Raw genomic sequence first — 23,231 nt, 5'->3', positions numbered from 1 at the left:
TGGTCTGTGCAGAGAGGAGAGAACAGGGATAAACAGACACATAGTTGACAGGCTACAGAAGAGGCTACGCTAATGCAAAGGAGATTGGAATGACAAGTGGACTACACGTCTCGAATGTTCAGAAAGTTAAGCTACGTAGCAAGAATCTTATTGACTAAAATGATTAAAATGATACAGTACTGCTGAAGTAGGCCAGCTGGCAGTGGGTGCGTTGTTGACACTACACTAATCAAGTCGTTCCGTTGAGTGTAATAGTTTCTGCAGTGTTGCTATTCGGGGGCTAGCAGGCTAGCTAGCAGTGTTGTTTACGTTACGTTGCGTTAAAAGAACGACAATAGATGGCTAGCGAACCTAGAAAATCGCTCTAGAATACCTATGTGAGAATGCTGTTCATTGACTACAGCTCGGCATTTAACACCATTTAGTGCCCTCCAAGCTCGACCCCGCCCTGTGCAACTGGGTACTGGACTTCCTGACGGGCCGCCCACAGGTGGTGAGGGTAGGCAACAACATCTCCACCCCGCTGATCCTCAACACTGGGACCCCACAAGGGTGCGTTCTGAGCCCTCTCCTGTACTCCCTGTTCACCCACGACTGCGTTGCCACGCACGCCTCCAACTCAGTCATCAAGTTTGCGGACGACACAACAGTGGTAGGCTTGATTACCAACAACGACGAGACGGCCTACAGGGAGGAGGTGAGGGCCCTCGGAGTGTGGTGTCAGGAAAATAACCTCACACTCAACGTCAACAAAACTAAGGAGATGATTGTGGACTTCAGGAAACAGCAGAGGGAACACCCCCCTATCCACATCGATGGAACAGTAGTGGAGAGGGTAGTACGTTTTAAGTTCCTTGACGTACACATCACAGACAAACTGAATTGGTCCACCCACACAGACAGCATCGTGAAGAAGGCGCAGCAGCGCCTCTTCAACCTCAGGGGGCTGAAGAAATTCGGCTTGTCACCAAAAGCACTCACAAACTTCTACAGATGCACAATCGAGAGCGTCCTGTCGGGCTGTATCACCGCCTGGTACGGCAACTGCTCCGCCCACAACCGTAAGGCTCTCCAGAGGGTAGTGAGGTCTGGACAACGCATAACCGGGGGCAAACTACCTGCCCTCCAGGACACCTACACCACCCGATGTCACAGGAAGGCCATAAAGATCCTCAAGGACAACAACCACCTGAGCCACTGCCTGTTCACCCCGCTATCATCCAGAAGGCGAGGTCAGTACAAGTACATCAAAGCTGGGACTGAGAGACTGAAAAACAGCTTCTATCTCAAGGCCATCAGACTGTTAAACAGCCACCACTAACATTGAGTGGCTGCTGCCAACACACTGACACTGACTCAACTCCAGCCACCTTAATAATGGGAATTGATGGGAAATGATGTAAAATATATCGCTAGCCACTTTAAACAATGCTACCTAATATAATGTTTACATAACCTACATTATTCATCTCATATGTATAAGTATATACTGTACTCTATCATCTACTGCATCCTTATGTAATACATGTATCACTAGCCACATCCCTATGCCACTTTGTTTACATACTCATCTCATATGATACAGTGCCTTGCGAAAGTATTCGGCCTCCTTGAACTTTGCGACCTTTTGCCACATTTCAGGCTTCAAACATAAAGATATAAAACTGTATTTTTTTGTGAAGAATCAACAACAAGTGGGACACAATCATGAAGTGGAACGACATTTATTGGATATTTCAAACTTTTGACCCCACCTCCAAACCAGCTACAATAAATGCGGACTCAGGATTTGAAATATATTTTCCATAACCAAAACATTGTATTTTCAACTGTTTGAAGCGTGTCTACAAAACTAAAAGTAATATACGCAATAACTAAACATCACGGGAAGCATAGAAATAGTGCACATAGAACACGTCGAAAGGTTTTTTAGACTTGCTCTTAATGAGAGTGACATCTATAACTCTCATTTCTATGTGGATTTGGTCGGGTCTCCCAAAAAGTTGCATATTTCAGCTTTTAGGGCAGAAAACATTGAATAACTACAATGACCAGAATCCGTTGCGCCTACAGCTGCCTGTTCTCATCGGTCCGTGCCCGGGCAAGCCTGTGTGGAGCCTGCAGACAGACCAGGAGAGCAAGCGTGATAGACACGATGGATAGAGACCAGTTGCTTAGGTATCTCTACCCGACAACACATCTAATTGATTGATTTTTGTTATTCAGCAGGCTTAAAAGTATGCCTTTGAAGAGCCACTGAAATAGTGATTTAGTCAGGCAGCACAGGCAGCTGCTAGCTAGCAGAGATGCGATGATGACTTTAAGAAATGAAATTAAGTCATTAAATAATAAAAGGAATATACACAACTGAAATATTGTATTCAAATAATGTGAATAAATGATGGTTAATAGGTGATAAGCACACAGTAATGAGCAGTCACTACAATCATGGGGCTTTTATTGTTTTCTTCTGTGTTAGACAATATTTGGCTTTGTAATAATTGCAAGGTCATATTTCATAATGTATTTTATTGAAATCAAAAACCTTGGTAAATTGTTTAACTGAATCAACCTCAAACAGCACTAATTCAAAACAATATTAATGACTTGAGATTTGGTGCCGATTCAAACTCTATTTTCCACGTTTTTAAAACAAGATATTCTCCCCTTTGATCAAAACCATGAAAAAGAGCAATCTATCAAATCCAAACACTATCGTACTCAAACTGTTCCCTACTTCAAAACACAGGATTCAGGGATAAATTGTTCAGTGTCATCCATCAGCCCAGAAACTGTGTCTGTTTAGACGAAGAGGCAAACACCTTAAAAAGTAGTTGTGATTTAACATTCCCTCGGTGATCCTAAGCAGCCCTCATTCCTTTCTCACAGTTCACACCCTCTGCTGCCAAACCCTGAAGTACTGTAGCTAGCTAGGCCAAGCGCTGTTGGCCAACGGAGCATCATCCCAGATGTTCCTTCCTTGCTTCAGTGTTTTCAGTGCTACAGTGTTTTTCCACTCTACACTGAGGCCAACAGGCAGCTACCAGGCAAGCAGCAAGGTAGCAGCATGCTTCTGCAGAAGAAGAAAAAGCAAAGACCCCAAATTCTCCTGGAGTGTTTAGGCTAATGTCAGAACAGAGGACAAACACCAGTGGACTAAGTTTGTCACTCACTGGTGATGAGGATGACATTTTTCCACTGTAAGACACTGAGGCTGGTTGGAAGTTCTCCTTTTAGCCAGCCGAGTTCTCTTGCATTTGGGATGCATTTGCTTTCATCTGAGACAGTGTTCTATCTATGGCAAGGGAAGGCTTTCCTGTCAATCTGTAACCGTAAACTGGTATCTGTACCATAAGCTGGTATCGCTAACAGAGCAAAACACTGATCGCCCACTGAGTCAAGAAGAAGGGATTTTCAAACACGCCCACCTTTCTGCATCTGCTGGTGTTAGTAAACAAACAGATAATATATCCCAACTGTGACTATCGCCGCTAAGAACAGGATGTATTTAACTGTGACAAGGAAAGCCGTTATGAACAGAGTAGAATGCTACTGATCAAAGTTAGTTCTGCGTTTGGTTAGGATTTGATCAGGTAGGCCTACTATCTTCTACCTTTTTTAGAGTTTAGAACAGGGAACAGAGGAAGCCAACCATTCTGGGGAGCCATACGGTGCATGTAGTGCAACCTCCTTTGTTCCAGAACACTAAACACCTGACTCAACTAGTTGTGGTTTTGAACCAGTTCTGTCAAGACCATGAATAGTTGAAGCAGGTGCTACGGTGAAACCAAAAACTTGAATTTCCAAAAGGATCACTGCCTTGCTCGGTTCTAAACAGTCATAAGTCACAGTAACCTTTAACCTACATTGTTTTTAATTGTACACTGAAAAATCATTACGGCCAAGATTAGATTTAGCCTAGATTAAGCGATCGCAGAGGCCTGCTGGTTAGGCAAGGGTCAGTGTAGGCCTAACCATCTGAATGGCAGACCCTCCGACAACTAGGCTTACTGTTGTGTGTAGCAAAACAGCAGAGTCAAAGTAGCTAAAGTTAAGCAATAACCTATCAGATGGGGTGCCCCAAGGGTGAGTCCTAGGGCCAGTTTCATTATCCCCACTGCTGAAAGTCATGGTCATTCAATAATGTTTGGGGATACAGATCCCGGACCTGCTTTTCTACATCAAGGACATTGTTCAGCCACCTTATTTCTTCCATGACTCCCACTGTCCGGGACTGTTTTTGTGGAGGTGGGGTGAAGAAGGGGGGAGGGGAGTGCTACTCTCCTCTCTGTTTTCCTCCTGTGCCAAATTTAACACCACCGACACACACAGCATTCTGTGAGATGTTAGGGATGGGGATGAGGTGGGGTGAGATGTAGTCAGGCGGGTTAGCGACTCAAGGTGAGGCAGCGTGTGTGGGGGCGTCTGCCAGGAACCCTGTTTATAAATAGCCCTGCCTACACTGCTGCATCGTGGGATGCTGAGGCAAATTGTGTGGAGACTGTGCTCTTTGCAGTGTGTGAGATAATCTGCTGTTTCTTATGAGGGAAGAAGAATGGATATGAGGCTATGCCACCATACTGTTTCAAAATTTAGAGAACAGATTTGAAAAAGCTTTAGCCTACTTAATTTGCATCAAAATTGAAAAAGTATTTCTTATTAGGCTTATTTGTCAACAAAATAGTCCATACTGCTATTTTACTCTCTTGATTTAATTGCATTCTCTCAAAAGTCCTCCATGTGAAACTAAAGTAAAATAAGTTATGCTTAATTATAAACTAGGTGGTTCGAGCCCTGAATGCTGATTGGCTGACAGCCGTGGTATATCAGAGACTGTATACCATGGGTATGACAAAACATGTATTTTTACTGCTCTAGTTGTGTTGGTAACCAGTTTATAATAGCAATAAGGCACCTCTGGGGTTTGTGGCATATGGCCAATATACCACGGTAAAGGGCTGTTCTTTAGCACGACGCAACGCTTAATTAGAATATACCATTGTAAAATATTACATATATTTTTGAATTGCAAATACCAACTTCAAAATAAGTTCTAACATACAGTACCAGTCAAAGGTTTGGACACACCTACTCTTTCAAGGGTTTTTCTTTCTTTGTACTATTTTATACATTGTAGAATAATAGTGAATACATCAACTATGTAATTTCACAAAGTTTGATCTCTGCGTGTCTGGTTCCCACCGTGAAGCATGGAGGAGGTGTGATGGTGTGTGGGTGCTTTACATGATTCCATGTGTTATTTCATAGTTTTTTTTAAATGTTGCAAATGTATATAAACTCAGTATTTTGTAGAAGCACCTTTTGGCAGCGATTACAAACTTGAGTGTTTTTGGGTATGACGCTACAAGCTTGGCACACCTGTTATTATGGAATGTCTCCCATTCTTCTCTGCAGATCCTCTCAAGCTCTGTCAGGTTGGATGGGGAGAGTCGCTGCCTAGCTATTTTCAGGTCTCTCCAGAGATGTTTGATGGGGTTCAAGTCCGGGCTCTGGCCGAATGCCAAGACGTGGCGCTTGGCATTCAGGCCAAAGAGTTCATCTTGTTTCTCATTGTCTTAGGTGCCTTTTGGCAAACCCCAAGCAGGCTGTCATGTGCCTTTTTACTGAAGAATGTCTTCCATCTGGCCACTCTACCATAAACACCTGATTGGTGGAGTGCTGCAGCGGTGGTTGTACTTCTGGAATACTCTCCTATTTCCATAGAGCAACTCTGAGCTCTGTCAGAGTGATCATCAGGTTTTTTGTCACCTCCCTGACCAAGGTTCTTCTCCCCCGATTGCTCAGTTTGCCCTGGCGGCCAGCTCTAGGAAGAGTTTTGGAGGTTCCAAACTGCTTCCAAGAAGGATGAACACCACTGTGTTCTTGGGGACCTTCAATGCTGCAGAATTGTTTTGCCACCCTTCCCCAGATCTGTGCCTCAACACAATTCTGTCTTGGAGCTCTACATACAATCCCTTCGACCCAATGTCTTGGTTTTTGCTCTGACATGCACTGTCAACTGTGAGACCTTATATAGACTGGTGTATGCCTTTCCTGCCCAATCATGTCCAATCAATTGAATTGAATTTACCACAAGTGGACTCCAATCAAGTTGTAGAAACATCTCGAGTGATCTATGGAAACAAGATGCACCTGAGCTCAATTTTGAGTCTGAATAGTTATGTAAAATAAGGTACCTATTTCTTTATACATTTGCTAAAATTTCTAAAAACCCGTTTTGGGTTTGTCATCATGGGGTATTGTGTGTAGATTGATGTGAATTATTTTATTTAATACATTTTAGAATAAGTATAATGTAACAAAATATGAAAAGGTCAAGGGGTCTGATCACTTTCCAAATGCATTGTATTGTATTCTGTATGTGTATATCAAGTTGCACCCATCCTAATATTGAGTTGCACCCATGCTGGCCCATGTTGGTGGCCCATGTTGGTGGCCCATGTTGGTGGCCCATGTTGGTGGCCCATGTTGGTGGCCCATGTTGGTGGCCCATGTTGACTCCAATGCTTCCCACAGTTGTGTGAAGTTACCTGGATGTCCTTTGGGTAGTGGAGGCCGTTGGGGAGTTGCAGCGATGAGACAAGATTGAAAAAGGGGGTAAAATACAAAAAATAACAACAAAAATCTCCAGCATTGCAGTTCTTGACACACTCAAACCGGTGCGCCTGGCACCTACTACCATACCCCGTTCAAAGGCACTTAAATCTTTTCTCTTGCCCATTCACCCTCTGATTGAGACACACGCAATCCATGTCTCCGTTGTCTCAAGGCTTAAAAATCATTCTTTAACCTGTCTCCTCCCCTTCATCTACACTGATGGATTTAACAGGTGACATCGATAAGGGATCATAGCTTTCACCTCGGCAGTCTGTTGTGGAAAGAGCGGGTGTTCTTAATGTTTTGTACACTTAATGTATAGAGCCATGTCATCATGGAATGCTCTGCCACCACAGGTTACTCAGTCAAGAAGCAACTTTAGCTTTACAAAACAGATAAACATATTGTATCAGAGCGCCTCTCATCTTTCTAAAGATCTAATTTAACTGCACTGTATATAAGAATATGAATATTTATATCTGATTGTTTGTAAATAGTATTTTTGTCGTCTCTTGGCGCCTTTTCAATAGATATCTCTTATGTGTTGTTCATGTCTATAACTGTTCTGTACTCCGTTCATGCATTTGTACGTTTCATGTGGACCCCAGGAAGAGTGGCTGTGCAGTAGCTAATGGGGATCCTAATAAACATAACTATAACTGTTCTGTACTCCGTTCATGCATTTGTACGTTTCATGTGGACCCCAGGAAGAGTGGCTGTGCAGTAGCTAATGGGGATCCTAATAAACATAACTATAACTGTTCTGTACTCCGTTCATGCATTTGTACGTTTCATGTGGACCCCAGGAAGAGTGGCTGTGCAGTAGCTAATGGGGATCCTAATAAACATAACTATAACTGTTCTGTACTCCGTTCATGCATTTGTACGTTTCATGTGGACCCCAGGAAGAGTGGCTGTGCAGTAGCTAATGGGGATCCTAATAAACATAACTATAACTGTTCTGTACTCCGTTCATGCATTTGTACGTTTCATGTGGACCCCAGGAAGAGTGGCTGTGCAGTAGCTAATGGGGATCCTAATAAACATAACTATAACTGTTCTGTACTCCGTTCATGCATTTGTACGTTTCATGTGGACCCCAGGAAGAGTGGCTGTGCAGTAGCTAATGGGGATCCTAATAAACATAACTATAACTGTTCTGTACTCCGTTCATGCATTTGTACGTTTCATGTGGACCCCAGGAAGAGTGGCTGTGCAGTAGCTAATGGGGATCCTAATAAACATAACTATAACTGTTCTGTACTCCGTTCATGCATTTGTACGTTTCATGTGGACCCCAGGAAGAGTGGCTGTGCAGTAGCTAATGGGGATCCTAATAAACATAACTATAACTGTTCTGTACTCCGTTCATGCATTTGTACGTTTCATGTGGACCCCAGGAAGAGTGGCTGTGCAGTAGCTAATGGGGATCCTAATAAACATAACTATAACTGTTCTGTACTCCGTTCATGCATTTGTACGTTTCATGTGGACCCCAGGAAGAGTGGCTGTGCAGTAGCTAATGGGGATCCTAATAAACATAACTATAACTGTTCTGTACTCCGTTCATGCATTTGTACGTTTCATGTGGACCCCAGGAAGAGTGGCTGTGCAGTAGCTAATGGGGATCCTAATAAACATAACTACGCTGTGACTGTTTCACTCAATGTTCCAGATGTAGATTCTCAAGAGTAGAGCACTAAGTACACAGTGTACTCTTTCACCGGCTATGTCTCCTCTCTTCCAGCGGGGTATGCAACTGAAGTCCTCGAGGGCCTCCTTGCATGGTGCTAGCCCACTCTTTCTCCCCTCCAGCCCAGCACACTAGTTCCCCTGTTTTTCTGCAGTGCAGAATGATTGTGATTTCAGATAAATAATCTCTTTTTAAAGACCTGTGATTTGAGGCCTATCACTCAGCTTTGAAATGTGACAGGCTTTCAGAATGTCACACGCAAGCCTTGGCACCTGTCCACGACATTCCCTGTGAAATGTGTTGTCTAACTTGATTTCTGAAATGCCTCTGGTGACAGAGTGGAGCTTTTCGTCTTCCTTTTGGAGTTTGATGTATCTCTGTGTTCCCTGCATCTAGACAGCTCGCAGCGCTAGTGTCTGATCGGTCTGCACAAGTGCTACTCACACAGCGAGAGCATCTGCATCTAGGAGAGTGGTTGATGGACTATGTCACTGAACCTGACTAGACTGAGTTGTGATAATGAAGACACAGTAGTTGTATATCACAGAGTTTCTAAACCCAGAGGTGCAACTTCGCAAGACTTCCCGGGAACGCTTGCGAAGCAGACCAAAACAGACCAGGTTAGGGAAGTCAATGAGAGAAGTGAAACGTTCCTTTAGTTGTTCATTTTCTCAACCTAAATTCCAGCCAATGTCTTAAAAAACCTCTTAGGGCTCGGGACTATTTGTTTCAACATTTTGTTAAAAATCGCGCAAAATTTCAAAGTCCTGCTACTCATGCCAGGAATATAGTATATGCGTATGATTAGTATGTGTGGATAGAAAACACTCTGAAGTTTCTAAAACTGGTTAAACCATGTCTGTGACTATAACAGGACGTGTTTAACAGGCGAAACCCCAAGGAAAACTGTTCACCAAAAAAAAAAAAAGATCAATCCGCCAGTTGGCTGTATCGTCTATGGCCTGAGAAAATATATACCTCCCAGTTTACAGGTCCTACAGCTTCCATACGATGTCGCTAGTCTTGGCAATTGCTTTGAAGTTGTTCCTTGGTCAAATGAAGAAGAGACACTTGATTTCATCCGGTACACGACAGGATGTTTTGGAAGAGAGAATATCGACCATTCATTTCAAGACACGGAGCTATTGAATACACATCGCCCCGCGATCAATTTGATCGACTATTAACGTTTACTAATACCTAAAGTTGGATTACAAAAGTAGTTTGAAGTGTTTTGTCAAACTTTATAGGCAACTTTGTTAATTTTTTAAAATGACGTTGCGTTTTGTAAAGCAGTTTTTTCCTGGATCAGACGGGCTTCATAAATGGACATTTTGGTTATACATGGACGGATTTAATCGTGAAAAAGACCCAATTGTGATGTTTATGGGACATATAGGAGTGCCAACAAAGAAGTTGTTGTATATTGTATAAGTTTTATATTTTATTTATTTCTCTTGTGTAGCACCGGCTATGCTAATTATTTTGTTTACGTCCCCTTCAGGTATTTCGGGGTGTTGCATGCTATCAGATAATAGCTTCTCATGCTTTCGCCGAAAAGCATTTTAAAAATCTGACTTGTTGGCTAGATTCACAATGAGTGTAGCTTTAAATCAGTACCCTGCATGTGTGTTTTAATGAAAGTCTGAGTTTTAGCGAGTACTATTAGCATTTGGCGTTGCGCATTTCCATTTCCTGTTGGCTAGGTGGGACGCAGACGTCTCACTTATCCCTAAGAGGCTTTAGTAGTTGAACATGTTATTACTTCAACCTCTTGGAAGTGACAAACTGACACGTTTTCATTTTCGTCAAAAACAACGTTATATCGAAGGAGTGGCTTTGATTTGACGACCTACACGTGCGCAGGTTGGCACGAGACGACCGTTAGACCCGATGACATGTTACTGTGGATGAACGCAGCTAGCCGTCGTCACCATGACAGCACCTACCAGCGTGACCAGGGATTTCTAATTGGAGAAGCAGTTTCTTCCGCTCTTCATATGGTCTTTGGTTGTAACCATAGACCTATGAGTTTCTTGGATTTCGTTAGTGATAGTTTACTCAGTTTGTCCGATTGATTTTTCAGACCTCATGGTCTAATGACATGAGTCCATGTCCCACACCATATGTTGAGTAGCCTAAATTAAAAACTATTCTACTACTTGCTGTTTAGAGCTGGAGTATTCCTCTATAGTACAATATAGCCTATGTGTCACCGAAGAGTGTTTCCTGATCTAACCAGACGTATGTGTTTTCGCAGCTGTTTCCCCTGCTGACAACCTGCAGCGGTTGGAGGACAAGGGGGACTCAGAGTTGGCCAATGGACCACAATCTGCCAACACCTGAGCTCTGAACAGGTGAGCCCCATCATCATCTCCGTGTCCATCCATGCCTACACACCTGATTCAACTAAGTCTAGCCAGCCGGCCTGCCAGCCCCTGCTGGTATGCAGCTGCACAAGCCTCCCTCAAACTAGACCACTTCATCTTAGTTCATCTATTGGACCAGATCTATCAATTACAAAATGATCTTTGTGTAGGGCAGACACAATATAGACTACCTTTTGTGATTTGGTAGGCTTGTTAGGGCTAGACTTATATTACTATATAGACTATCTACAGTGCAGTCTGCTTCCTAGTGCTTCCTAGGCTATGCGGTGTACAGCAGCTATAAAACATTGTTAATTAGTGTGTCTTAGAGGGTGTATTCATGCAGTAGAAGACTTAGCATGTCCGCTCATCTTGATGATATTGGAATGGGACTTGCGTAGACACTCTTACTGACAGTTGTGGCTGCTTCGCGTTGTGTATTGTTGTCGCCACCTCCTTGCCCTTTTGTGCTGTTGTCTGTGCCCAATAATGTTTGTGTTGCTGCCATGCTATGTTGTTGTCTTAGGTCTCTCTTTATGTAGTGTTGTGGTGTCTCTCTTCTCGCGATGTGCGTTTTGTCCTATATTATAATTTATTTTTAAATCCCATCCCCGCAGGAGGCCTTTTCTCTTTTGGTAGGCCGTCATTGTAAATAAGAATTTGTTCTTAACTGACTTGCCTAGTTAAATAAAATATAAAATAATTGTGTTCAAATTAGTCTGTCTTTATGGCTTAAAATCAGTATGGATAAGCAAGGGTAAATCTAGGCTATCGACTCCATTACACGCTCTTACAACGTGGTGAGTGACAGAATACGATATCTCTCAATGCTTTTCCAGAGGAGCGGTCCGCCATAACAAATGCAGAATTAGCCAACGGACGCAGTAAAGTTTAAGCAATGCACTGTTTGATTCCATTAGTCTTACACCGACTAGTCTCTGCATTCACCCAGACCAGTTTGAGTAAATGAACATTACTGCTGGCGTGAATAAAGCTGTCAAAGGTGATGTGCTGGCAGGGTTGTAAAGAAGTGTCTGTGCTGAACAAACTGTCCCAAAACAGCCTCTTCCCCTGCCATCCCATTAGCAATATCTGTCAGTAGCTGTTAGGCCTGCTGATGGTGGGTCACATTCACCTAGCGTGTGTGTGTGTGTGTGTGTGTGTGTGTGTGTGTGTGTGTGTGTGTGTGTGTGTGTGTGTGTGTGTGTGTGTGTGTGTGTGTGTGTGTGTGTGTGTGTGTGTGTGTGTGTGTGTGTGTGTGTGTGTGTGTGTGGAGGAGGAGGGAGGTTTGTGCGTGCAAGAAGTAGAGAGGAGAGGGAGAGATGGTCAGAATTCATTTAGGATAGAGAGGGTCGTCAAATCACCCAGGGTGAGAGTACACATAACCCCACTACACACAAACAGTACACGTATTAAAAAGTCCTATAGCCTGATACTGGAGACCTACAGGGTGTGTAGGCTTTGGTTTTACACTCCTAGAAAAAAGGGTTCCAAAGGGGTTCTTCCATGTAGAACCCTCTGTGGAAAGGGTTCTACGTGGAACCAAAAAGGGTTCTTCAAAGGGTTCTCCTATTGGGACAGCCAAAGAACCCTTTTTGGTTCTAGATAGAAATAAAGGTGCTAAGAGTGTAGCCCACCTCTAACACTGCTGATAAATCTAATCAAGGTCTTGTTGACTTTATGCATGCTATATAAAGCTTTTGTAAGTTAGTTTTAAAGTGGGACCAAGCCTCAACACCCTGTGGGACTAGGAGTGACAATGTTATCCATCAACTTGGTGTAGTACACAGTATTGTGGACGATAGTCTCACTACTTTGCCACATGAGACTCAGTTTAAAGTGGGTCACCGTGTGTGGTGTGGGTGTGTGAGCGTATGTGTTATTCCCATAGAGACTGTGGTGCGTGTGTGTTTGTCTCTCTGTCTCTCTGTCTCTCTAAGAAACCCTGTCTGTCTACCCTTTTACATGTGTTTGCCTCGGACCACAGATGATTCATTCATAGCTTTACCTCCTTCTGTTCCATCAACATTGATTATCTCAACACCCAAAATAAGTAACATAGGACGGCTAGTAGTCGTATCAGCACAAATATGCTTTAATGGAAACGCTGGCACATTTCGCGGAACGTTTTTAGCCTGCATTCGCTCCGTTCTTCCAACGAGCATCAAATTAAACGGACTGAGATTCCTCTATTTGCTAAAAATAGCAGAAGGCCTGAAAGAGTCTTTTCCTGTTGTAAGATTTAACTGAAATTCTAAACAGTTTTCAGACTGGATGGTTGAACGTTTATTTACGCTGCGGGGCCGGCCAAGATGTAACGGGATAGCTGCAGTGTACAAGAACAACAGATCTATTACAGATCTATTTTAGTGTCTGTTGACCGAGGACACAGTGTCCTGGCTGCCGTCAATATCTCCTCAGAGCGATAGAGATCATCCAAAGTCTTGTATTGAGATTGAAAAGTATTGACATAATTGTCACTGCAATATTTTGGGGGAAATAAAGCAATTTTCTATTCTACCCACAAAAATCTACCATAGACCCCCCCCCCCCCATCTCCCATTCCTAAATTACCTTTCTGGGCCTGGAGCCAAGAAATAACAACCCTCCCCTTTAAAAAAAACAGTCCCCCTTAACCACACTGAGACGAGAAACCTGGGAATGACAGTCCTGTTTCCTGTGGTAACATCTGCATGTGAACTTCAGATAAGTTGTAGCTGGATTGAACCATGTTCCCAAGAACCACACACAGAGGTGATGGGTGATGGGGTGTTACCTCTGTCAGGAGTCCAGTGAAGCAGTGCCGGCACATAATCAATAAAACCACTATCTGGAAGGAAGGCTTGCGTAAATCTGGAGACATTTTGGGGAAATAAGGACACATGTTTTGGGTCACAGGTTGTCTTTTGCATTCAAGTGAATTGAAATGACTTTAAAATGACATGATAATCTGGCCCGTATTTTGGCCCACCATCTCCACTGTCTGTTGCCGATTTGTGTACAAGACATTGACAGATGGTTAGGGTTCCGAACCCTATTAAAATTCAACCACCAGTTGAATGACTCAACACAGACTGTCATTATGTGGGGGTAGGGCTGGGCGGTATACCGTATTTTACTATATGCACACCCGAAGGTACAGACACATGAATGCGCACACATTGTTGTATGGTGGTATTGAACATGTTGTGTGGTGGTGTAGGGATGTTATATGATGTACTGTTTTATCTTTAGCACATTCAGTGCAAACATAGTTCACTGTTTTATATATTGTTTTACAGGTAATGTGGATGCTTTGGTGTGTTTGGACCCCAGGAAGAATAGCTAATGGGGATTGTTAATAAATACAAAATATACAGGTATTGATGCACGGACCGGTTTGGGTTTTTACTTGACCTTCTATAACGGTATTTGAATGTTTGGTTTGTTAAATGTGAAAGGCCGTGAGTAACATCCATTTCTATAGTTTACTCCGCTACTTGAATCATCTCGCTCTGCTCTCTCTCCATGCATTTTTTTCCACACGAGCTCGCCCCGCCCCCTCACTCAAAGAGCACATTTGTTGTTGCTCGACCATGAGACACTTGCATTCAGTCTGCATGGTCAATGCAGCACATGCAACGATGTTGATGACAATGATGCTGCTTCCATTTTGCTTCTTAATATAAATCCACTCGTGTTCTATAATTACACCATTAGTTTGTTTCTCTTATATCTGCGAACAGCTAGTTTGTCTTTTCTTAGCAAGTTGTGGCTAAGTCATGCTAGTCAGAGTAAATGTAGGTAGCTATACAGCCTGATACCAGTAACGGTGTAGGCCTAAATCAGCATGTTTGTGCAACAGTGTCTTCTAATTCAAAGAGGAATTGGGAATGCATGAATATGTTAGCTACATGGAGTAGCTAAGAGAAGCATTTAATATTGACAAAGAATAGAGTCTGCAAGGAAACACTGACCAACACTTTGGTTACTACCCTGTCACAGTAACTCCTCCCTGGCATTTTCATTCGTTATCATGTCAAACAATACTGTATTCAAAGTAACTGCTTATATTCTAACTATAGAATTAGAATAAACATTATTTTTCCACGATTACAACAGTTCACCCAAGTGTTTTGACCTAAATCGCAAGTCAAATGGCAATTGCAACATTTGGTTAAAAATAAGGCCTAGATTGTTTGCCAGTATCGTGCAACCCTACTTGGCCATGTGAAAATCATCTCAAATGAGTGCAGGAAATGCAAACATTTATGAAAATGCAAAAAAATATTTTTTTAAATTGTTGAAGTATAATTGAACAGTATAAAACGATCAGAATGCAGAGAAACCTATTAACCTCTATTATTAAAAACATAACAGATTTGCAAACATCTGAGTCTTGAGAATTGGCGATCGCAAAACATTTGTCTAACCCCTTGTGCCTTAAAGCTGACCGTACGTTTTATTATCAAGCCAAAGTGATTGAGGAAGGTGCTTTAGCTCGTTGGAGTATAATTGAGTAGCCTAGTAGTAACATTGTGTACTTCCGTTGTAGTCTGCAGCCACCAAGCCTCCCTTGCTTTGAAATGAGTTAGGACTTTGCATTCAGTACTTCCCTGTGCACGATGTGTTAGTCCTGCAGCTATATTGGATGAAAGTCTTACTCCGTCACAACAATAACATGATTTAACTGAACATGGGCCTCTAGCCATATAAGTCCAGTCATTCCATAAGGCCTGACTGCATAGTACGTAACACCCTCTTGTATGACCGTCATGTGTTTGGGGCCTAGGGGTGAAAAGAGAAAAGGATTGTCTCCCAGAACCAGCAATGGATTTGACCTCTTGGCTTTATGTGGGGTTTTTCTAATGGCCTTTCATTTATTTTCAAGGAGGAGAATGGAATGTTGGGCTGATGCGGTTCTGAGAACGAAGGATTCCGTTGGGTCAAACATTCTGAGCATACCGCTGTTATGGATGTGGTCATTTTGGTCAAAGGACACTATGCATCTCTGTGTTGCACTGTCATAATACGATCTATGGAGATTATAGGTCTGTTATAGAGATTGCCTATTAGGGAGAAAGACAGGGCACGTGGTATTAATTAGGGGGAATCGGTTTCTTCAGACATAGGAAGAGGGGGAGAGAGCCGTTTGTGTGCACGCGTCACATTTGTGTGTGGACTTATCTGATAGGTACTTTCGCTTTGATTTACCGGAATCATGACTGTAGATAACTGACTGAAACAATTATCATACATTCTCTATTCTCTAGATGCTGATTGAATGCCTGAAGAAAAGGTACTGAACTCTGATGACATCATGCATATACTGTACAGTAGATACAACACATTCACTCACCCCCTCCACTAAACAAGGAGAGTGTTGCAGGGCAGTCAGGGGACAAAAGCCCACCGCTGGTATGGGGTAAGAGGTTAACCTCTATGGGATTGTTGTCCCTATATCGGGACGGTTGAGCTAACATGCGCTAATGTGATTAGCATGATATTGAAAGTAACAGCAAACTTTCCAGGACATAGACATTTCTTATTCCATTGTGGTGGCAGGTAGCCGAGTAATTAGAGCGTTGGGCCAGTAACCGAAAGGTTGCTAGATCGAATCCCCGAGCTGACAAGGTAAAAATCTGTCGTTCTGCCCCTGAACAAGGCAGTTAACCCACTGTTCCTAGGCCGTCATTGTAAATAAGAATTTGTTAGGCAATTTGTTGGGCAAGTTTTAACTGACTTGCCTAGGATAAATAGGATAAATAAATAAAAATATTGTTAAAAACTGCACTGTCCAATTTACAGTAGCTATTACGGTGAAAATACCATGTTATTGTTTGAGGAGAGTGCACAACAACAAAAAACGTATCACGGCGACTGGTTTGATACATTCACCTCTGAAGGTAAATTAATGAACTTTACATTCAGTAATCTTGCTCTGATTTGTCATCCTGAGGGTCCCAGAGATAAAAATGTAGCATAGTTTTGTTTGATAAAATAATTTTTTATACTCAAATGTAGGAACTGGGTTCTAAAGTTTGAACCACTGCTGTCTCTGGCTCCACACCCCCCCCTTCCCGGCCATCTAGATGTGTGAAAGTTAGTGTATAAGCTAATGATCCATGTATGATATTCCTGGGAGTGTGTAAATTTAAATGTAGTATTACCATATCATTTTTGTATGTTCTCTTTAGTTATGTACTTAAATGTATCAATTGACCAATTCAGCACATTTGGACAGACTTGATACAAAATATTGGCCTGTATTGCAGCGCTTCACTGATCAATCTGAAACTTTGCACAAACTGCTGCCATCTTGTGGCCAACATCTAAATTCCACCTAAACTGCAATATTATATAATGGCCTTTCTCTTTCCCAAAGACGAAATTTAAAAAATATAGAAAACGCATATTTTTGGTTTGTATTACCTTTTACCAGACCTGTGTTATATTCTCCTACATTAATTTCACATTTCCACAAACTTCAGTGTTTCCTTTAAAATGGTATCAAGCATATGTATATCCTTGCTTCAGGTCCTGAGCTACAGGCAGTTAGTTGGTTATGTCATTTTAGAGGAACATAAAAAATTTTAAAAAAGGGTCCGATCCTATTAAGACTAGCCTAGTAGTCAAGGGGGAGGATAATAGTCACTTGGTATATTGGGTAGAGGAGAGCCTGGCTTCATTCACTGTTATTACTGTGTATAGTGCCAGCTCTGACCCTCTCCTGCTCCTTAATTACAGTATGGGGTAGTGTGTGTGACTGCAGACAGTGTGGTGGCAGATTGCAGCCTCATTGTATGGGCCCTGCCACCGACCCACCCCCTTCTAATGAGAGATCAGTTGCCTGTTGTCCCGCTGTTTTACATGGTCCTCTGTCTCCCGTAACATTCACAGGTCATAGTTATATATGCCTCTCTTGTGTTTACATTATAATACAGGCGATCTACAGGGTCCTGTAGATCTAAGGTCTAACCATGACCTTATCTATAGTCAAGACTTGAGGAAATTGAGCCTGGCAGTGTTTCTGTTCATTCAGACGTCCTGCTATGTGTTTTCATATAGCCGGGTTTGAGGCCTCTGAATCTGTATCCAGGGCTAACCAAACAAATGTCTTTCATTGAAACTAATTTGATTGGGGGAAAAAATGTAGGTGGGGGCAATTGGCCTATGGGCAAGGCAGGCCGCCTTGCCTAATTTGGTTTATTACCTGGAGTGTCTTACTGTTAGATGATGAAATTGGGTCCCTACGGTTACCCCGTGGCCAATGGCGTGTCTCGGCTGGAGCTGTGTCGTTGCTGGATTGAGTTTTGCAAATATGTCTGTGCAGATTGCTGTGGGACTCCCCAGGCCCCTAACAATATACTTATATTTCTAAATAGAGGGATGCGGGCTCACTTCAGGTCTTTGAGTGGTTGATGGGTCAGGATATAAGCTGTAGTAGTGTGTTTCTACACCGCACGACGACTGGCACGGGGATGGGGGAATTGGAAGTGAGTATTGGATGATCTATATCTAGTCTGGGACTATAGTCCCACCCCGTCCCGTATGGATGGTTTTGATTATTAGAAAACGTGAATGATCACAATGATTCGGCTGGGTAAAATCAGAGCTATTGGATTCAGGCATTTCTATGAAAAAATAATTGCTGATAAGTTGGGGTGGGGACAGTCACATGTTTGCAGATTACGATTACATTATGTTGTAGCTTATGCAGTTAAAAAAATTGTCAATTTCAGTGATTTTGAGACGGGAATAGTCAAACGGTGCCCCCCCCCCCAAAAAATAGTTACATCCGCCCTGGTCCAGGACCCCATCACACCATCAGTTTACAAACAAGTCCCAGGCAGGGTGAAACGTACAGGTTGCGCCTTTGAAATGAACTCATTAATCTACTCTTTAGTAAGCCAGACATTAGGGCCACCACCAGGCATGTGTTTTACGTTTTACTGAATCAGTCCAGGCGTCTGCCCCGCATCGCCCCAGACTCCCTCCCTTCCCCTCAGTAATGTATGACGTGTCGCAGGCAGCGCAACCACACACTCGTGCGCGTGCACACACACACACACACACACACAGTGGGTCCATAAAACTGCTTTGTCACTGCAATTTCCCTGTCCATTGGCCGGCACACAAACAGCCCTGTCCCTGATGCCACTGTAATTACTTTTATTTATGATCCCCCCCCCCCAACATCCTTGAGGTTCTTCGGTCTATATTTCCTTTTCTCTTGCCATTCTGTTCCTGTATCTGATCTCACTCTCGTAGTCCCTTTTCTCTCCCTGGCTCTGTGGTGGGAAAAAACCACACCACTGGCGGTTGTGTCAGCACTTTCTCGTGTGTATCTGAGGGAGAGCTGGAATAATCGCACTCCTCACTTTGACAGACAATGAGGTTCTTCATAACACTTGCGATTTTAGAGCAGGGAAAAGACATGGCTAACTGTATGCTTTTCTACTCAGCCTTCCTCCTTTTGACTAGGAACATATTTCCCTCTGTGTTTAAGTGTGTGTGCGTTTGCGTGTGTGCATGTTTGCGTCTGCATGTGTTCCTATAGGTGTGTCTATACAGTGTGCCTCTCAACAGTCAAGTACATGCATGTGTCCCAGTTCTTCATGTTGTTGCTATGACCGTGATATCACCTGATCCCCTAATGTGATTGGTCTCTTTGTTTCAGATCTGCTGCCTCCAGTTGTGGGCGAACAAAGGAGGTGAGACGAGGTTGTTCCTTCCCACAATCCTACACCCCGGTGCCTACTGATCCGGACCACTGCTCCTGCACTCGCTCTGCCTCTCCCTTCTCACCTCTCTCTCACTTCTCCCCACTCTCCCTCTCTCTCACTTCTCCCCACTCTCCCTCTCTCTCACTTCTCTGCCTCTGCCTCTCCCTTCTCCCCATTCTCCCTCTCTCTCACTCCTCTTGTTTCTCTCTCTCTCTGTCATTCCACCCTGGGGCAGGCAGGCTGTGGGGCAGTAGGAGCAGGGCAGCAGTAGGGGCTGATTGATGCTCTGTGGGGATGAGTCCTGGCTGTTGAAGGCCAGTGGAGACGGCCCCCATTCTCCGCTCGCCTGGCTTCATGTGCGTGCCTGCAGGCTGCCCTACGCGCAGCAGCAGAGCCACCCCCCGCGTCAGCCACCACGGCGGCCACCCCGAGCCACCCAGACATGCCCACCGAGACCCTGACGCCGCTGGCAGATAGCAAGCCCCCCGGCCACGGGGCGGCCTTTGCCTCCACCGTCCCCCTGCGCATACTCAACAAAGGGCCTGACTACTTCCGGCGCCAGGTGGAGCCCAACCCTAAGCGGCTGAGTGCTGTGGAGCGGCTGGAGGCGGACAAGTCGAAGTACGTCAAGAGCCAGGAGGTCATCAACGCCAAGCAGGAGCCTGTTAAGCCCCCACTGCTGGCCAGGCCGCCTGTCTGCCCTGCCGTGGCTAAGAGAGGGGCGAATGGGGGCGGTGGTGGTGGGGTGGACCTCAAGGCATCCAACAACAACTCCAAGTCAGACACATGCACCACCACCAGCAAACGGGAGAACCTCAACCTGGAGATCCTTAAGAACCTCCTGAACAGCTCCGGCTCGACCTCTGAGGGCCACACTAAGAGCGCTACTCTAAAGCCCGGGGCCAGGAGCTGGGCCCCCCACCGCTCCATCCCCACCACAACGGACTGCTCTGAGCCCACCAGCCTCTGTTCCTTCTCCGAGTCCCTTAAGGTGCCTCCCCCTGTACCTGGCCGACGGAGCCCACAGGGGGGCAACGCCCAGGGGAGCAACTTGAACCTCAGCCGCCGCCTGTTGGAGGAGCGGGGTGAGGGCGATCGTTCACACCTCCACGCCTCCCACAGCTCCTCCGACATCCGCAGGCTATGCAACGGTAAGCCTCTAAGGGCGGCCCGAAGTAGCAGCAGCTCCGCACCTCCCTTACCCCCCAAACCCAGCCCCAAAGTCCTTGCCCCTCTCTGCGACAACGCCCCCCAGGCCCCTGAGAAGGAAGCCAACCCCACGCCGCCCTCCTCTGCCGCTCCAGCTGAGCAGTTGGAGCTAGAGCTGGGGAGCTCTGTGGCCCGCCGGCCGTCCCTGCATCGCTCCAAGTCGGACCTGAGCGACCGTTACGCACGAGCCGGCGCCGACGTGGAGCGCTTCTTTAACTACTGTGGGCTGGACCCCGAGGAGCTGGAGAGTGTGGGCGTAGAGAGCTTCGCCCGTGCTAACTCCGATATCATCTCACTCAACTTCCGTAGCGCCAGCATGATCAGCTCGGACTGCGACCAATCACGGCACAGCAACGAGGACATGACGGATGAGGAGGAAGATGCGAGCGAACGCGTGCCTTACGGGATCTCGGCCGTAGAACGCAACGCCCGCGTCATCAAATGGCTGTACAGTATCAAACAGGCACGCGAGTCGCAGAAAGTATCTCATGTCTAAAAGGCAGGGAAGAAACAAACTAAAAAAATATATATACTACCGATGCAATGAAGGTCTTTGGACACTTGCGCACTGAATCTCTATGAATGTCAAAGTATTGATCTAGCAAGGCACCCGTGGATGGCTCTTGCGGTCGCTTTCGCGTTCAGTGTTTGTTGTCCTCTGAATCTGCATGACTCCTTTCACCCAACCCGCCAGTGCGGCCTCCAGCTAAAGCAGCAGGTTTAGGAAAAAATAGCCTTTTTCAAGATGGCTGCCTTTCAGTGCCGTCTCTTCGAGCAGCGCAGCTCTCTCTCTCTCATCGTTTTGCTTTCTCTGTTTAGACCAGCATTATGATGCCAGCTCTTTTTAGGTGTGTCTTCTCAATGTCCTTTCGTTCTGAACAACACTAAGCCTGGAAGCCATACGGGTGTGAATGCAGCGCTTCAGTGTGTAACCAGTCTTTAGTCTGATAATTCTCTCTGATGCATCTGAGCTTTGTGTGTGGAAAAAAACTCCCCTGAAAAAAGGACTGTGGAAGCATGGTACAGTCCAAACCTGCCTCACCCCTTTGGTACCAGGAGAGTTTGTTTGGTACATTCCAGACCCTGCCCCCTTCCTGGGGAAACCCCAGCTTAACCCCTCTCTCAGCATTACTATGGCGATAACATTCAGGCAGCATCATGAAACCATTCAGCATTACGTGGTTTTTACATCTGTTTAGTTTGTTGTCCATAATGTTCTTATTGACAGTTGGATTTTGTGGTACTGGCTTTTCTTTAAGATGTGTGTAAATGCTGTAAGAAAATGTATATACATAATTTTTTTTAAATTGATTTTTGTCAGAGGGCGCCTGTCAAGCTAACTTACTACATTGTTCAGTCTTCTCTCTGGGCTTGACTGTGAGACTGCGTCAAACCCTGTTCATCATCAAATGTGTATGACGTTGTTATGATGACATACATGGTTCAGTATATGGGAGTTGGAACTGTTACAGTACTTAAAAATTAAGGCAATTAATTGTTTTCAATGTTAGTTATTTTGCATTATTTTAATAAATGTCTTGTTTTGCCATCTACGTTGAAAAATGTGAGTTATTTCATTAAAATTATATTTGATGAGGAAACACGAAGCTCTGTTCATTTTCTGTACTACAATACTTATGGTTACCGCGTTACCGTTACATCAGCCATTTAACCGCTGGAGGATCAGAAGAGTACCCATGTTAGTCAGTGGAGTCTGTTGATGTTAGCTCATAGATCAGAGGTCCCCAATATCACCTTCCTTGTGCGGTCCTATAAAGCTGTCAAGATGTATTTTCCATGCTTCTATGTATCGCTCCACTGACAATACAATGAACCTGAGCTAGTATGTAAAACTGAAAAAGAGTCTGTTTACAGTTACTCCTATCTCCACTGTTCATGTTCCAGGTTTAAAAGGCTGTGGGATATGGCAGGAGAGTGATTCATTGTGGGTAATGCAGTTTCTTTATGTAAATTGTTACTCCCCGAGCTCAGAGACAAAGTGATCTAATCTAAAACCTCTGTGGAAAGGACAGATTTCCTCATCTTTCAAATACAGTTCAGACGTTCATACTATAGATAATTTAGCTATTTGAGTTTGAATTGTAGGACCCCTTTAGGAATAAAAATATTGAATTTGGCCTTTACTACTATAGCCAAGAGAAACACATTCATAAATAGTCCAAATCTGTATTTTTTTGCCATCATAAGAAACAAGGTTTTGAAGTGTTTGTCTTATGTCTAGGAGATATAAGAAAGCTCATGGAAATATATATATACAGTGGGGCAAAAAAGTATTTAGTCAGCCACCAATTGTGCAGGTTCTCCCACTTAAAAAGACGAGAGGCCTGTAATTTTCATAATAGGTACACTTCAACTATGACAGAGAAAATGAGAAAAAAAATCCAGAAAATCACACTAGGATTTGTAATGAATTTATTTGCAAATGATGGTGGAAAATAAGTATTTGGTCAATAACAAAAGTTTATCTCAATACTTTGTTATATACCCTTTGTTGGCAATGACAGAAGTCAAATGTTTTCTGTAAGTCTTCACAAGGTTTTCACACACTGTTGCTGGTATTTTGGCCCATTCCTCCATGCAGATCTCCTCTTGAGCAGTGATGTTTTGGGGCTGTTG

At 44.0% G+C, this 23,231-nt stretch overlaps 1 protein-coding gene across 4 annotated transcripts in view; it reads left to right on the top strand.

Moving 5' to 3' along the window:
• Positions 1-22,147, top strand: part of LOC124010083 (protein FAM110B-like) — a 50,059-nt gene extending 27,912 nt beyond the window's left edge. For 2 of the 4 annotated variants that reach the window (XM_046322423.1, XM_046322424.1), the window contains exons 2-3: positions 10,572-10,668; positions 19,340-22,147. In XM_046322423.1, coding sequence (XP_046178379.1) covers positions 19,828-21,090 — 1,263 coding nt within the window. In that variant the 5' untranslated portion in view covers positions 10,572-10,668; positions 19,340-19,827 and the 3' untranslated portion in view covers positions 21,091-22,147. The remainder of the gene's footprint in view (positions 1-10,571; positions 10,669-19,339) is intronic. The other 2 variants (XM_046322425.1, XM_046322426.1) reach the window with 2 other exon arrangements.
• Positions 22,148-23,231: the final 1,084 nt, after the last annotated feature.

Source organism: Oncorhynchus gorbuscha, linkage group LG22 (assembly GCF_021184085.1).
Source record: "Oncorhynchus gorbuscha isolate QuinsamMale2020 ecotype Even-year linkage group LG22, OgorEven_v1.0, whole genome shotgun sequence".
Lineage (NCBI taxonomy): Eukaryota > Metazoa > Chordata > Actinopteri > Salmoniformes > Salmonidae > Oncorhynchus > Oncorhynchus gorbuscha.
This window is presented reverse-complemented; position numbering and strand designations above follow the sequence as displayed.